At 38.6% G+C, this 16,078-nt stretch overlaps 1 protein-coding gene across 1 annotated transcript in view; it reads left to right on the top strand.

The window, feature by feature from the left end:
* rbl1 (retinoblastoma-like 1 (p107)) overlaps nt 1-15,645 on the top strand; it is a 30,975-nt gene extending 15,330 nt beyond the window's left edge. Inside the window, exons 14-22 of the mRNA XM_059329680.1 lie at nt 20-164; nt 248-469; nt 2,920-3,107; nt 3,429-3,605; nt 3,951-4,022; nt 10,275-10,362; nt 10,970-11,118; nt 11,222-11,386; nt 13,895-15,645. Coding sequence (XP_059185663.1) covers nt 20-164; nt 248-469; nt 2,920-3,107; nt 3,429-3,605; nt 3,951-4,022; nt 10,275-10,362; nt 10,970-11,118; nt 11,222-11,386; nt 13,895-14,092 — 1,404 coding nt within the window. The 3' untranslated portion in view covers nt 14,093-15,645. The remainder of the gene's footprint in view (nt 1-19; nt 165-247; nt 470-2,919; nt 3,108-3,428; nt 3,606-3,950; nt 4,023-10,274; nt 10,363-10,969; nt 11,119-11,221; nt 11,387-13,894) is intronic.
* The last annotated feature ends 433 nt before the right edge of the window (nt 15,646-16,078 follow it).

Consider the following 16,078-nt stretch of genomic DNA (forward strand, 5'->3'; position numbering starts at 1 on the left):
TCTGTCTCCCTCGTCTCAGGTGAATTTTTCCTCCAGTCTGGACACTGGTCCTGGTTCTGTTTCTACCCACGGGGCTCAAACCCACCTGCCTCTGGTCGCCCTCTCGCCCATCATCCACCCTCGTATCAGGGAGTTCAGATCCGGCCTGGGCAGTGCCCGTAAAGGTGTGTGTTCAGGTGTTGCGGCACAAGATTTGTGTCGTTACTTGTGACCTGTAATAAACTTTATTATCCATTTACTTTTCCAGATGTGCCTTCCTCTCCGTTGTCAGTCCATGACCGATATAGCTCCCCAGCAGCTGGCAGCGCGAAGCGACGTCTCTTCGGCGACGACCCTCCAGCTCAGACGTCAGGATCGATCCCCAGTGTGAGCGTGATGTCGTCGCCAGCCAAAAGGTTGACATTTGGCGCGAGCAGCACCCTGAGGATCGGAGCAGCACAGACCACTGTCCTCAGTATACCGCTACAAGGTAACAACACACACCTTAACACATGTTTACACACACAAATATAGAGAATGAAGTGGACATGATGATGCTTAAAGGTGTAATTAATTACCAGTCGCATGCTCCGACTGCATGTTGTGTTGGTCTAAATTTTAGCTTTAGTTGTAAACTAACGCTGCTACCTGCTGCACAGCTAACAGTGTAGCCCTGTCTACTTCTTTGTCCTTTTCTGAGGTCAGACTGGACGCTACAGTGACTCACTGTCGCCTCTCCAGGTACAAGTGGTATTACAAGACAGGGCAGGTGGGGGGTAGCTGGTTAGCATGCTAATCCCAGTTTATGTATTGTGTTGCTGAGAAATCTGCTGGCACTTCTTCACCTTCTGTTGACAGTGTTAAACCCTGTCAGAGCTTTACGTAAATGTGACGACAGTTAAACATCTCTGTCTCATGTCTGAATGAGCGCCCTGTCACTTTTACATTAAAGCCATGATCTCAGTCGACCTACTAACATTTTGGTATTACTTTCGCTACAACACAAAGCTGAAGCCGTCAGATTAACGAAAAGACAGCAACACACAGAGGAGAGAGAGAAATGTGCATCTTTTACTATGTTCAAAGATCACTGCAATTAATTGAATATCTCCGGCATTTCTTATACCTAATATAAGTTAGGTTAGGTTTGACACAGTGGTGAGTGTGTGCCCTGTGTTTCTGGGACATTAATGAGCAGCACAGGGGCTCCACAAGGCACTGTACTGGCTCCATTCCTGTTCACACTGTACACAGGGGACTTCAGATACAACTCCTGCCACATCCAGAAGTACTCGGGCGACACTGCTATTGTGGCGTGTATCAGGAATGGACAGGAATCTGGTGGAGAAATGCACTGTCGAGATGTTTGGGTCCTCTCTCAAACGGCTCCTCTCTCTCCGTTGCAGGACGGAGAGATTCAAAAGATCCTTCTCTTCTACAGCCATCAGTCTCATTCTAACAGAGCTAACAGACTAACTGAATTTCCCCTTGGGGATAAATAAAGTAATTTAGATTTGATTGATTTTGTTTTAAAACCATTCAACCTGCTTTTCTTAGCGACAAGCTGCAAAAGATGGGGGTTGGATCCCTCCTTCACTTCCTGTATCACGCATTACCTGACGGCACGAGCATAGTTTGTCGGGCTGGGAAAGTTTGTCTCTGAGAAGGTAGTGGTGAGCAGCATGTGGGCTCCACAGGGGACTGTTTTGGCTCCGTTCCTGTTCACTTTGTACACTTCAGACCTTAAATACCACTCTGAGTCGTGGCACATCCAGAAGGAAGGGACAGGAAGGAGAGTACAGAGACCTGGTTAGAATGTTCAGCGACTGTAGAGAGAGAGAGAGAGAGAGAGAACAACGGTCTTCTGCTGAACACCTCTAAGACCTGCAGAAGTCAATGACCATCTCCTTTGTCTAACCCCTTCATTCTGTCACTGGGGGTAGTGGTGGAGAGACATACAAGGGGTAAGCTGTAGGACATTGTGGAGAATAAAAGCCATCCTCTCCACCTCGCCCTGACAGGACAGTGGAGCAGCCAAAGGGGATCGATACGTTCACTAGATACGTGGACTGAGCATCCTTTGTAGCCACGGCCATCAGATTTTACAACATCTCAGTCTGAGAAATAGCCCATGAACCCTCTACCGCCTTTCCTTCTTTCTGTTTTTCTGGACAGTGTCTTAATGTTTAATATATTATTATTAATATAGTGATCAATTTTTAACAACACTTCCACTGACTTTTATTTACCACTCACATTTTATTGTGTATTTTATTTATTTCCTGTTAATTGTGTTGCTTGTCTGCACTGTATTGTTAGATACTTTATTCATCCCCATGGAGAAATCAAGTTATAGCTATCTATCTGAGAGCAGACTCATCAGTGCAGGATCAGTCTATAAAAAACTGTTTCCCTGTGTCTTTGCCTGGATTAAGTAATAATCTGAGCAACACTGGTCATTGGATGAATTAATTAAGATCCAGATAAAAATAGGGGAGAGAGACAAGGGAAAACATGATGAGACAATGACAAAAGTAAAGGCATTAACCCTCGAGTCTAACTAGTGAAGTTAGATTTGATGCTGGTAGATGAAGTTAAATGATAGTGGTAGTAATACTAATAATAGAAGTAACATGACTAATAGTGATAATGGCAGTAAAAAGTGTCTGTAGCAGGACTGTAGCAGGCGCGGCAACAGACCAGACCCAGACTAGTAGTAGTGATAGGAGAGAGTCCAGCATAACCAACATAGCGCTCATGGAAACTGAAAACTACCTTATGTAAAAAAGAATAAAAGACAAAAATTCCTTCGGGAGACAGCAGTGAAAAAACTAAAACAAACATTAACAACTTAACAATGCCACTACTGTAACAGATACATTCTTATTGAACAAACATGATTTTTTCATTGATAATTTGTGTATGTGTTTGTGTCTCCAGGTGTGAATAACGAGCGTACAATCACGCTGATCCCGGTCCAGACGTGTGACTCCTCAGGTCCCATTAACTCTCAGTTCCTGCTGACCACCTCCCCTAGCCGCCCTGCAGCAGCGCCCACAACCTCCGACCCCCAGAAAGCAAACGGACGGCCACGACGCACCGGATCACTCGCCCTGTTCTTCAGGAAGGTAGGAAAACACTATTTCACTGACTTGGCTAACAATAAATGTAATTCTGTGCTTAATAAATCAATTCACTTGATTTGAGGTTAATCATTGTTCAAAGATGTATTCTTATAAATGTGTGTGTGTATATAAATATATATATATATTAGTATTTTTAACTTACTGATTTAAACCCGCGTTCCTGTTAATCTGTTCAGGAAATAAAATGAAACCATCAATTGAATAAAGCATGATATTTTAGAGATTGTTTTAAATCCATATTGCTGTAACAACTTTCCACGAGGGCTTCAGCTAAACCTGATTATTTCCATTCTGCGTCTGCAGGTGTATCACCTGGCCAGTGTGCGTCTGAGGGATCTGTGTGTGAAATTGGACATCTCATCAGATCTGCGAGGGAAAATCTGGACGTGTTTCGAACACACTCTGGTCCATTGTACCGGTCTTATGCGGGACAGACACCTTGACCAGCTGCTGCTGTGCAGCGTCTACATCATTTCCAAAGTGAGAACGCTTCACTTTGAATATATAAGGGGGGATGACAATAGATTTGACTTTCGATTACAAGGTCACTAATTCAATCTAATCAATTTAAACTTTTTCTTTTTTTGACGGTTCTGCCATTTTTAGACATTCAAATTTGATTTATAAATTTCGAAAGATCATTGGTTGAATTCCCTGACTTCTGTCATTTACATTTTCTGGAGGATAGCGTCACTTTAGCTACTATTTTATTTCTTTCTCCTTTGGTTCTCTCTTACATATCTTTGTATCCTTACAAACGTATTCACTTAAGTGCATGTAAACACATTTGTTTTAATGCATGTGACTCCTATTCCCTCCCTGCAGATCACCAAAGAGACTCACACCTTCCATGACATCATGAAGTGTTACCGCAGCCAACCACAGGCCAGCAGCCATGTGAGACACACACACACACACACACACACACAGGCATGCCGATGTACACAGAGATGTGCACTCACGACCACTATATTAGGTACACCCTGCAGGGAGGGGTGGGACGATATGCTTTGGCCACGATTCGATTTGTATCATGATTCTTGATAATTGCAATTCTACAAGTATTGCAATCTGGTATAATCAATAATTGCAATTTTTGTTTCCTTCTTAAAAAACAAACAAGTTGAGTCATACATTTCTAGAGATGATAAACCATCAATGTTGTTCCCATAAACAATGTACATCAGTCTGCGTCAGTCAGTCCAACAGCTGACATTTATTTCACCTGAGACAGATGTACATAACATGTAGCATTTTTTGAAGTTTACAGCTGCAAAATCAATTAAAATGTCCACAAAGCACAAATGTGGGCTAGTTTTAATATAATTATCTTTTTTTTTTACTCAAATTTTATTAATTTTTGGTATAGAACAATAGAAAACACAGCTCAGCGTCAGTGGGGTACATGTTCTTAGAAATAACACTCAAATGTCTCTGATATCAGAATTTTCGGTGGTGTCTCTGTATTGTGATTTGTAATCTGTCCACTTTTCACATTTCTTGTCGAATTTTGCTTGCTGGAGTCTCAATATATATGTGAGTCTTTCCATGTTGAGAATCTCTTCAACTGTGTCCAGCCAGTTCCTCAGAGTGGGAGGTTGCTCCCTATACCATTTCCGGGTGATTGCCTTCTTCGCCGCAGCCAATAGAATTTTAACCAGATATATGTCTTCATATTGTACATTTTCCCTCGTCAGATTACACAGATATAATATCTCACATGTCTTTGGTAGTTCATATCCCAATATTGTTTTCAATTTTACCCACACATCATTCCAATAATTTCTCATTTCATTACATTCTCAAAAAACATGACTGTGACCCACATTCTGCTCCCCACACCGTCTCCAGCATGTTTGTTGTGTAGTTAGAAATTAGCTCTTTGTTTTGGGCGTAATAAAGAACCTGATCATATTTTTCCAACAAAATTCTTTCCACATCCTGGAGCTAGTGGTGGTTCGCTGTACATCACATATATTAATCCAGTCCTCTTCAGTTAATGCTATTTTACTTTCTTTTACCCATCTGTCTCTTTATATATAATGTAGAGGTTCCTCTGTTCTTCTCTAGACCTTGGTACAGTGCTGAAATCACTCTTCCAGTATTGTTTCTATATGCATTACACAGTGTTATAGTTACTTTATTCAGCTCCTGGGGAAGATCTGGTTTTATTTCTTTCTCAAAGAAGTCTCTAACATGGTAATACCTATACTGATCGTGATCCTCCAGTCCATATTCCCTCTTCAGTTTTTGAAAGCTTTTAATTTTGCCCTGATCCATTATTGTGCATATTGCTGTAATTCCCTTGTTTATCCATTGTTCGTAAGTACTATCCATTACCCCTGGTTTGAATTTAGAATCACAAGCCAGCCAGCTCAGAATTTTGGTTTCCCGCTCTAAATTGTATTTTCTAATCACTATAAACCAGATTTCCAGAGAGAATCTCATAATTGAATCAAGCACATTCTTATATTTTTTAAACATGTCCCTGTTTGCAATCATACTTTGGATATGGTATCCCTCATTTTTTAATTCAATATCTTTCCACCTTGCAGCATATTCAGGATCACACCAATACACCAAAGGTCGAATCTGTGCGGCATAATAATATTTTAAAAGGTTAGGTAAGGCTAACCCTCCTTTGTCTTTGGGAACCTGAAGAGTTACGTACTTTATCCTTGGCCATTTTCCTCCCCAAATGAAACGAGACATTTTTTTGTTCCATTCTTTGAATTGTGCTGTGGGAATTTCTATTGCTGGAACAAGTATAAAATTCTCGGCAGCACATTCATCTTTATGATTTCTATCCTGGAACTAAAATCCAATGTCAGCGCTGATCATTTTTCCATATCTTTTTAAATTTCTTGATTAAGAGTCCCATAATTTTGTACAGTTTTGTTAAGTGTCTACTAATAATTACTCCTAGGTATTTTATTGTTTTTGCTTTCCAGTTAAATTTATATGTTTGTTGAATAACTTGGGGTGGGGTATAGTTTATGGGTAGTACCTGTGTTTTTGTCACATTAAGTTTATAGCCTGACAAGTAGTAAAATGTATCCAGTCTTTCCATGAGTCTTGGAAGACAGACATCTGGTTGTTTTAGGCTGATCAAAACATCGTCTGCAAAGAGCCCGATTTTATGTTCTGTGCTCTTCACCTCTATCCCTGCTATACCTTTATCTTCTCTTATTGCCTGGGCCAGAGGTTCGATGAAGATCGCAAATAGAGTTGGTGATAAGCAACAGCCCTGTCTAGTATATCTTTCCAGTTTGAACCAGTTAGTGAGACTGCCATTTATTTTAATTCTCGCCTTTGGGTCTTGATAAAGTGTTTTGATAATGTTTACTGAGTCTGTATTAAAACCGAATCTTTCTAAATTAAATAAAAAATTTTCCAACTGACACTATCGAAAGCTTTTCCTGCATCCAAACTGAGCAGTAGTGCACTTTCTCCCTTTTTTTGTATTTCTTCAATTATATGTAAGGTCCTCCTTATATTATCTTGTGTTTGACGTCCCTTGCTTCCTTGATTCCTTTTTAAACATTTTGTACCATTCGGCTGGGAAGCCATCGCTCCCTGGGGCTTTATTTGATTTTAACTTATTAATGGCTTCTTCCAGTTCTTTTGCTGTGATATATGAATTTATACATTCGTTTTGTTTCTCTCCTATTGTTGGTAGATCTAGTGAACTTAAAAAGTTTCTTATTGATTCCTCATCTGCTGAGTCCGGTTGTGTATACAGCTTTTTGTAGTACTTTTCAAATACTTTTTTCTCCTGGCTCAAATTTTAGTGAATTGGTTGTGGGATTTTATGGATTGTATTCATGAGTTGCTGTTTCCTTATTCGCCTAGCTAGTAATTTTGTAGCTTTGGGGCCTGATTCGTAATACGTCTGTTTCAGAAATCTAGACTTCTTTTCCACTTCGTCTCTTAATATCTCATTCACTTTTGTCCTCGCTTCCTTGATTTGTTGAAGTAAACCTGCATCATTTGAGTCTTTATGTTGTTGCTCTAATTTTTTAAGCTCTTTGATCTTCGTCTGATATAAATTCAACCTACCTTTCTTGTTGTATGCTGCTCGAGATATTAGTTTCCCCCGCATAACTGCTTTCATGGCATCCCAAAGAGTAGTAAAATCCACCTCCCCATTGTCGTTTTCTTCCCTGTATGTATTTATTTCTGTTTTGATCTCCTCCACAAATCCTGGATTATTTAGTACACTAACATTCATTCTCCATACTGTATTCCTTTTCCTGCTGTTCATATTTAATGTCAGATGGAGAATACTATGATCTGAATTTCCCCCAACCCTGATATTATGTTAAGGATACATTACCACAGAACCAGCCTTTGTGTTTATGAACAAAAATAAATGAATAACTATAAAGGCCAATAATAAAAATAAAAAATGTCTTTTCTCTCACCACTTTTTATCTCTTGAATGCCTGTTCATTAACATGCTAGTAATTTTGTAGCTTTGGGGCCTGATTCGTAATACGTCTGTTTCAGAAATCTAGACTTCTTTTCCACTTCGTCTCTTAATATCTCATTCACTTTTGTCCTCGCTTCCTTGATTTGTTGAAGTAAACCTGCATCATTTGAGTCTTTATGTTGTTGCTCTAATTTTTTAAGCTCTTTGATCTTCGTCTGATATAAATTCAACCTACCTTTCTTGTTGTATGCTGCTCGAGATATTAGTTTCCCCCGCATAACTGCTTTCATGGCATCCCAAAGAGTAGTAAAATCCACCTCCCCATTGTCGTTTTCTTCCCTGTATGTATTTATTTCTGTTTTGATCTCCTCCACAAATCCTGGATTATTTAGTACACTAACATTCATTCTCCATACTGTATTCCTTTTCCTGCTGTTCATATTTAATGTCAGATGGAGAATACTATGATCTGAATTTCCCCCAACCCTGATATTATGTTAAGGATACATTACCACAGAACCAGCCTTTGTGTTTATGAACAAAAATAAATGAATAACTATAAAGGCCAATAATAAAAATAAAAAATGTCTTTTCTCTCACCACTTTTTATCTCTTGAATGCCTGTTCATTAACATGCTAGTAATTTTGTAGCTTTGGGGCCTGATTCGTAATACGTCTGTTTCAGAAATCTAGACTTCTTTTCCACTTCGTCTCTTAATATCTCATTCACTTTTGTCCTCGCTTCCTTGATTTGTTGAAGTAAACCTGCATCATTTGAGTCTTTATGTTGTTGCTCTAATTTTTTAAGCTCTTTGATCTTCGTCTGATATAAATTCAACCTACCTTTCTTGTTGTATGCTGCTCGAGATATTAGTTTCCCCCGCATAACTGCTTTCATGGCATCCCAAAGAGTAGTAAAATCCACCTCCCCATTGTCGTTTTCTTCCCTGTATGTATTTATTTCTGTTTTGATCTCCTCCACAAATCCTGGATTATTTAGTACACTAACATTCATTCTCCATACTGTATTCCTTTTCCTGCTGTTCATATTTAATGTCAGATGGAGAATACTATGATCTGAATTTCCCCCAACCCTGATATTATGTTAAGGATACATTACCACAGAACCAGCCTTTGTGTTTATGAACAAAAATAAATGAATAACTATAAAGGCCAATAATAAAAATAAAAAATGTCTTTTCTCTCACCACTTTTTATCTCTTGAATGCCTGTTCATTAACATGTCGAACTATACAGATAGAATATGTTTGTGATTCATACTTATTTTAAGATGAAACCCTATTCACGTCTGCACCTCCCGTTTCAATCAAATGTTTTCTCCATCTTCGGCTCGCCGAAACTCCTGCAGCTTTCCTCTTGCGCGTTGAGTTAATCCACCGTGCGCCCCTGGTCCGCTTCCTTCATCTGCACATCCATTCCCCTTTTCCTCATCTTTCGCTGTTGTAGAGCCGAGGTCCATCGGTCCAGTGGATTCTAATCCCGGTCAGGGGCGTTTGTAACCGGATGCCTTTAGCCTTGAGGGTCCTTTTAATCTCCATATAGGCTCTGCGTTTCTGAACCACCTCGGCCGCGTAATCGTTGTCGAAGAACAGAGGTGTGTTGCCAAGTTTAATCCGTTTTTGCCAAGCTTTCTTTAATATCATCTCCTTGGTGTCAAACTGGAGAAAGTTTATGATGATGGACCGCGGTGTCTCACCAGGACCGGGTCTCCTCGCTGCCGCTCGGTGTGCTCGTTGGATTAGCAGGTTGGTCCCCCCCGGTAGCGTCAGCTCTCTCTGTAGTAGCTCCTCGACAAAACTGGCGACCGAGTCCCCCTCCGAGCCCTCCGGGACTCTGAATATCCGCACGTTGTTCCTCCTGGACCTTCCCTCAAGGTTGGTTAGCTTCTCCTGTAGCTTTCTCTGTTCACGGAGTGTTGTCAACAGAGCATCTTTAGCTTCCATGTTGAATGACTCCAGCTCCTCGATGCGTGTTTGTGCCTCGTTAAGACCTTTTTTCTGGTCCTGTAGTTCGTCACTGTTTGCCTTAAGCTTGTTGTTAACGTCTTCTTTAAAATTGGCAAACTCCTGTTTGAAGCCCGTGTCGAGTGCCGTTATATCGTTTTTCAGTTCACGGATTTCTTTAGTGATGTCTGCCAGATATTTGTATAGTTCTGGCGTATCGTTTTTGGCTAGTGCTTCGCCGCCATTTCCCCCTGCTTCGCTGCTTGCCTCCATTACGAAACTCTGCTTCTTTTCCTGTGTTATCAGATTTTTTCGACTTTTCTGTCTGGTTCCCCCACTCATCCCTCTTAACTTCTATTTGAATTCGGTTTATCGTTAGTTGGTGGGGGGTTTATTTGTCTTCGACTGGTAGGAGCTGCAAACTACGCCGCCATTCCTCTCGTTGCCAAACCGGAAGTCTAATATAATTAACTTAATGTTATGAATTGTTCAATAGATTAACCAAGACTTTAAATTACGAAGTTCTCCAGTTGGCACCCTGGTGGGCGATATGACGACCACAATGAGTTTAGCTGGAAATGTAACCCTGTGATGATGTTCTACATATTCCAGGGCAATCCACTGCTGAACCCCCCACTTCACGTCACACAACCACGTACACTAAAATAAGATGGAGTATAGTTTTAATCAGCTTAAGGCCAGTTTAAAATGATTAACTAATCCAGTAATCAATGTGTGTTTATGTGTGCACAGGTGTACCGCAGCGTCTTACTGCGCCACACCCCCAGAGAGCAGGTGACTGATGAGAACATGGAGGTGGATCCTGTTTCAGGTGGTGAATGTAAGTTTAAAGACACAAATCCTTCATAAACGCACAGAATATTTTGTCTCCCAAGTTGTGAGCCGTTTAACCAAAGTAAAAAAGAAGGGCCGTTTACCTCTTGTACTGACTAGATTTGCAACATTTCAGTAATCAGACCTTTATCAGGACAACCATTTAGGTTTTTTATTTATTTGAATTTTATCTTTCTTTCTTTGAGAATAAGCAAGTACATTGACAAGTAAGAAAACAAATAATTTGAGCAGCAGAACACAATTCTTCTTCTTTCTTCTTGCCTGTCGCATTAATCACAAAGCACCTGCCCAGACTTATCTTGTAAAATCCAAAGCTTGTCCAGATGATGTCCAAAGGCTGAAAATATTCACTTAAATTTGATATCAGACCAAGAAAAGCAGCAGATTCTCACATTTGTGAACCTGGAACCACAATGTTATGGCTTGTTTTCAAAAGTAGTTGCAGATTAGCTTTAATTGAATTGAATATAAAACAACAGGATTCCGTTTGTGTAGATATCCATCAGAGAAGCAGGAGCCTACAAATGTTAGTTTTATTTGATACATTTCTGAAAACAATGTATGTATGTATGTGTGTGTGTTTGTGTCATCAGCTGCAGAGAAAAGCAATCAGTCCTCCGGAGAACCAAACGCCAACCAATCAGGAGAGGAGGAACGTGGCGACCTCATCCAGTTCTACAACAACGTTTTTGTCCTGAAGTTGAAAAACTTTGCACTGCGATACGCAATCCATGATAACCGGGTATGATGCTGTAACCCAGAGCCACAAACTGAAATGAACACACAATACACTTAACAAATGTTTTCACACTGACACTGTGTGTGTTTTATGTGTGATCCTCCAGGCGGACGCGCCTCCTCTGTCTCCATTCCCGTCATTTCGGGCTCAGCCGCTCTCTCCTCGTCGGGTTTCTCAGAGACATTCGCTGTATGTTTCCCCCCACAAGAACTCTGCAGGCTGCCTCACACCAAACTCCTACACCTACAGGATCAACAGCAGCCCGTCCAAGGCAAGAACACACACGCACGCACGGATACAGACGAGGGTTTAATTGCGAGCTGAATCCATGTATCATTCGTTCTTTCCATTTTCAGTTGGCAAAAAAATGAAAAAAATCCTTGTTTTTTCATATTTCAATATCAGGCTTAGATCAAAAATACAAAATGGAAAAACGGGACAAGAACTGAATTTGATTTTAATATTAAATCAGTCGGGTTGACGTGACCCTGAAGTTTGTAATGTAATATTTTACTGTACAGTCTATATCCAAATGTGTTTTATTACAAAAAAATCCACAGTGAACAGTTCTGTGAATATAATGCAATTAATCTTATTTCCATATATATCTGGTATTTGGGCCTGGTTGTGTAACATTTTGTTCTGAAAACTGAAAACCGCACGTCGACACAATAAATACATTAAATACATTTTCGACGCGACACAATTTAATTATTTCACGCGGTCAAGTTGATACTTCATCTTCTCTCTGCAAGTAAGAGGTTTATACTGAAAAAAAGTGGAAAAAGAATGACAGTAAAGTGTTTCTTCTTCATATCAGCTCGCTTGGAGCGGTTTCAATGAATTTACCATAAATATCACAATATGGGTCACTATATATATATATATATATATATATACACACACACCCAGGGACAGCTGGGTTGACTATTGAGAACTGAATGACAGCTAACTGGACCACGTAAATCCGACCAATGAAATATTAAAATCAAATTCAGTTCTTGTGCCCGTTTTTCCATTTTGGATTTTTGATCTGAGCCTGATATTGAAATATGAAAAAACAAGGATTTTTTTCATTTTTTGTGTTATAATAAAAAACAAATAACAAAATAACCAATTTTTCATTATTTGATTTTTGATTGCCAATTGAAAATGGAAAGAACAAATGATACACAGATTGAGCTGGAAAAATGGCTTTCCTGACTTTTGTTCAGTTGACATTTTAAAAGCCCGTCTTACTGTTTCGTCCTGCAGAAGCCTGAAGTTATTCGTCTAAAGGCTGTCAATTTAAACCTTCTGAATTTTAATTAATTCTCTGAACCCTAATTAACAGCTCCAGGATGTTTTTTTTACTCTTTGCATTTTACTGTAGTATATAAATATTCATTGCTTGATACATTTCTTAGACCACTTGTCATGAAAATGAGAAAACATAAATATTTTTGAAATTTTTCAAAAGCTTGTTTAAAACTAAAATGTTATTTATTTGGCAAATAACAAATGAATTCACCTTTTTTATACCCAAATTCGTGCCGGCTCACTGGGCTTTTTTTGAAAAATCAGAAATTAATCAAGCATAACATTCAACCATTAAAACTAATTTTTCTATTCAGGAATCAATAACTATAATTTGACATCTTAATCAAGAAATAATGTGCTTTACAAGTTTTACAGATCTTTTGTAGAACAGTAAATGTGAAAATGAATTGAAAACAATAATTATATTTTAACATTAAAAAATATTTATTATTGTTATAACTGGTGACCCTCTTGCTATGAGGCAAAAGTGCTGGAAATGTGCATAACAGTAATAAATAATTTTTAAAAAATAATACAAATTTGTCAATCACAGAAAAAATTACAGATGTTTCGTTCAAGGGCCGTTGAAACATTCAAACTCTGAAGAAAAAAGGCCTGTTTTTACTGTTTCTTTGGTGTGTTTTTAACCCTTTATCGGGCGAAGAACTATATTTGGAAACTTCAGTGGATATCAAAATGAGGTCCCCATGTCTCTCTGTTTGGTCGTAGAACCACATGGATTTCTTCCAGCTAATCAGCAAAGATCAGGCCAAGTCACAGACGGTGATACCATGACATCTGACCAATCAGTATGATAAATAATATAATATTAACTTTATTGACCTTGACCTCCGATGTAAAAGTGAAAGATTTAGAAAAAAAATCTGCAAGAAACAGTCGTACAAACAGAGTTAGTCTTCAATTACTTGTACGAGGAGAACTTGACTATGACGGCATATTAGGGCCAAGTATGAATAAAAATAAATTTACTAGATTAAAGTGAAAAATCTACAAGAAAAAAAGTCGCAGAGAGACAGAGAGATTTAAAGTGGCAAATCTGCGTGAAAAAAGTAACAGATTTACAAGAAAAAAGTGGGGGTAAAGCAACTTTTTATTTCTTGCAGATTCACCACTTTAAATCTCATAAATCTGCACAATTTTTTTCTCATAGATATGCCACTTTATTCTTGTAAACTTTTTTCTCAAAATATTACTCCCCTCCCCTGGGCCCGTATGTTGTTGTTTTTTTTACACATTCTGGCTGTATGTAATATCCTCCAATATTCTCTAGGGTTTAAATTTGGAATTTGCAAGTATTTCAATGAGTGTCCTATTAAGGGTTAAAGAAAACATACTTTTTAAAGAAGCCGGCGGGATGGTTGAGTGTAATGACGACATCACACAAATCGGTCGGCGGACTAATCTACATACAGTTAACGAACTCTCTTTTCTTCTTCTCCTGCCTCGTCGCTCCGTCCAGGAGTTATCCGACATCAACCGGATGATCCGGCAGGGAAACGTGAGCAGGAAGAGGGCCTTCACCATGGAGGGTGATGTGGTGATGTCGCTGTCCTGCGACTCTCCAAGTAAGAGGGTGTGCCCGGAGAATGGCAGCAGCAGCCCGGACGTGCTGCTGAAGCGGCTGCAGGACGTTGTGTCGGAACGGCAGAGTCACTGACGCTCCCACAGAAACACATAGAAGCATTAATGAATTTCTCTCTTTAACAAGCTGAACGTTAGAGATGAAACAAGACTTTTAGAGTTTTTTGTTTGTTTTTTCATAAAACCTGAACTAATGCCATTTAATTGTATCAAAATGATTCTACTTCTAGTGTCATCAACCCCAAAAGTTTGACTTTGATATAATAATAATAATAATAATAATAATAATAATAATAATATTGATATTATCTAAAAGACCATATTTTCAATCTGTAGTTTTGTCATGTAGCTCCTCAGCTGAACTGTTTTCATCATCTTCAGACAGTCTGGGAGAGAAGTCTTTTATTATGGTAACTTTTATCCCACACATGCAACAGGTCACACTCATGTCAGTGCTACGCTGTTGCTGCATTACAAAGAGTGCTTTTATTTAAAAATTGCTTAACATTTGCTAGATGGCAGCAAGTATGTGTTTCTATTTTTGTGTTGTTACTCTTTGAAGGAACAAAGCTCTCTTTTTTATTTTACAGGGAAAAAATGAAAAATTACTGTTGGTTAAAAGAGAAAAGAAGTCATGAAGTCTTTTCTCCTGTAAAAGTAGAGCATGAAATACTTCAGTTATTGTGGATCTTGTCAAGTGGCTATTCAGGTGAACTTCAGCTGACCGGTTTTCATCTTCAGTCCCTGTTTCAGAGTCCTCTGTGGGAGAAAGATTAAGAGACTCTTATCCCATGAATGCACATGAACACACTCCTGTGACACTACAGACCCTTTTTGTCTTGTTAAAGCAGGAAAATTACAGGTACACTAGTGATAGCTGCATTACTTAAACTGAGCCAGTTGCAGGGCTCTGACATCGTGCATACTTCATCTCTGGCTGTGACTCTTAATGGAATGCAGCCATCATGAACGTGTCTGTGATTTTCCTGCTTTGACGAGAGAAAAATGTGTGGTGCATAATCAAGATGGCTTTAATTCAAAAGTTGCAAGTTACAATCCAGTAAATTAATTAAATATCGGGGACTGAATAGGAAGTTGTAGCTCGTTGTTTTCACATCCGGTCAAAATATATTTTACATAAAAAACATGAAAATATTTGAACCTTAGACTTGTGTAAATATTTTTTTCTAACAGTACAAATCAAGCTCTATTGTAGATTTTCTAGTATTAACTTTATATCTCCAGAGGTTTCTACTTCTTAATGAGATTTTAACGCTGAGGAAAATAACAATTTTACTCGTTGGTTTTACCTTATCGTCGTTGTAGTTCTGAACCATTTAATGTTGTGATAAAATTCAACAAGAGAGCTTGATCAAAGCAGCGTTTTTGTACATTTTTGCATGTGTGTAGTATCTACACTTCATTTTTACAAGCGAATTAGACAGTGACAAACTAACCAGGTATTGTCGTAAAAATGCAAATGAAAAGTTTTTTGCTCCCTGACCGTTTAAAAGATACAATAATGAATATGAATGTGTGAACAGGGAACAGGACTGAGCTTTTCTGAAACAACAAATGTGTATTTTCCACAGACAAAGGTTTTGTAAAAATAAAATCTACTCAAGAGCATTTTGTGTTAATTTATTTTACTTCATTATTTGTTTTCCTCATCTCAGCACAATTCTTTTATGCTTTTATTGTTAAACAATTTATTTTAAAGATATGGACATGGGATGAAATAAAAATAAAAAAGGTTAATGAACAGTTATATTTGTTTATTTTGGCCCAAATTTTGGAAAACATTTTTTTTTAAATGCTAGATATATTTACAGATTAACACATAGATTGTTGATTGGTTAATGTCAAGACATTTATCTCCACAGTCGGACTCTACATTAATTATAAATGATATGAAGCCGGCGTCTTGCATTCTCAATGGTCTTTCACCTGGCTGTCACCATGATGATCCACCTCTGAATGTCACTCATGGAGGAGTGAAGTGTTTAAATAGCAGATAGGTCAGCGGCCGCTTTATTATTATTATTATAATTATAATTATTAT

The sequence above is a fragment of the Centropristis striata genome, chromosome 3, assembly GCF_030273125.1.
Source record: "Centropristis striata isolate RG_2023a ecotype Rhode Island chromosome 3, C.striata_1.0, whole genome shotgun sequence".
NCBI classification, from domain to species: Eukaryota; Metazoa; Chordata; class Actinopteri; order Perciformes; family Serranidae; genus Centropristis; species Centropristis striata.